This window comes from Centruroides sculpturatus, unplaced genomic scaffold (genome assembly GCF_000671375.1).
Source record: "Centruroides sculpturatus isolate CEXI.00-Female unplaced genomic scaffold, Cexi_2.0 scaffold689, whole genome shotgun sequence".
In the NCBI taxonomy this organism is placed as follows: Eukaryota; Metazoa; Arthropoda; class Arachnida; order Scorpiones; family Buthidae; genus Centruroides; species Centruroides sculpturatus.
This window is the reverse complement of record NW_019384971.1, coordinates 164,407-165,814: the sequence shown is the minus strand read 5'-3', so window position 1 is coordinate 165,814 and position 1,408 is coordinate 164,407. Positions and strand designations below refer to the sequence as shown.

The following is a 1,408-nucleotide window of genomic DNA, read 5'->3' as shown; positions in this document are numbered from 1 at the left end:
TTGCATTATTTTCAACTTATTTTTCCACTTATTCTTGTATAAACGTATTGCATTATATATTTGCATTATCAATTTATTTTTCCACTTATTCATGTATAAACGTATTGGATTATATATTATTTGCATTATTTTCAATTTATTTTTTCCACTTATTCATGTATAAAAATTTTATATTTATAATTGTAAAAAAAAATACAAATAAATATGTTAACAATAAAGCATTTATTTTATAATAGTTTATCCTGTGCTTAGTTTTTTTATATGCTAACGTCACGATTATGTCTTGAGCTTTGCTGGAAAAACTGCTACAAAAAATTAAAATGTAAAAAAATGCACTATTTTATAAAATATATATTTTAAAACATTTTATATAAAACTTTGTTTTTTCATCACGAATTATTTACATTCATTAGGCTTATCATACAGAAAAAAAATCGCAACGGATCACGTGACACGCACAGCTGTGCTGTGTTTATAAATACCTGACCTTGAGATCAGCTGACTGTTGACGATCGCGGGTAGTTTCCAAACACGCCTCAGGGGAAGATGGGTTTCTAGTGACGTATGTAGTAGTTACCGTAAATACTCAAATATATCAATTATTTTTCGATCATATCTACGATTGCTATGAGTGGGGACCGAAAAAATGTTCAATAACATAAACTACTATTGGATATAAATAAAATTTTATGCCGTCATCAACAACACCCAATATAATGTAATAATGCTTCGCTTGAGTCAGACTCGAGCGTGGACATTTTAAAAAGTATTGATGACGTGTTGCTCAAGTGACACTCGAGCGTGGATATTACGTCACGTATTTGTTGCTCGAGTCAGACTCGAGACTGGCTCAAAAGGGGTTAATAAAGTCTCACTAGTGTCACTACTTGCTAATTTCAATTATCCTATCACAACATACAAATGGTGTGTGTCCGTCGACGTCAGCAACATAGATAGTTGCACATGTAAACGTTCTTGACTCAGTGGTCTTCTTTCACACGTTCAGTTGTGTGCACATTCTCATCAGGACCTTGACAAAATTTTTAATGCCACATGATCCAAACAATTCAACTCCGTCAAACAAAAATAATGGACAGGTAAGGAAATCAATGATTTTAAACTTTTGTTGTCAATAATATCAAAATATCCATTAAGTCAAAAACAAATTATTACAGAAAATAGTTTTGAAATTGTACGAGTATAAATAATATGAATACTTTTACATTATTTTCTACCACTATAATTTAATTCTTAAATTATGAACTTCAATTTTAGTAATCGTAGTAAAAGAAATAAGGGTTAATGTTACGTATGGTTCCAAAATGGCCGCGCTTCCGACTGTTCCAAGGTCTATATAAGAAGATCAGGACACGCGTGATCTACTTCTTGAGCTGCCATTTTGGGGTTT

At 31.3% G+C, this 1,408-nt stretch overlaps 1 protein-coding gene across 1 annotated transcript in view; it reads left to right on the top strand.

Moving 5' to 3' along the window:
• The first annotated feature begins 999 nt into the window (after positions 1 to 999).
• LOC111632619 (centrosomal protein of 78 kDa-like) overlaps positions 1,000 to 1,408 on the top strand; it is a 33,137-nt gene continuing 32,728 nt past the window's right edge. Inside the window, exon 1 of the mRNA XM_023377103.1 lies at positions 1,000 to 1,097. Within this exon, the coding sequence (XP_023232871.1) occupies positions 1,047 to 1,097 (51 nt within the window). The 5' untranslated portion in view covers positions 1,000 to 1,046. The remainder of the gene's footprint in view (positions 1,098 to 1,408) is intronic.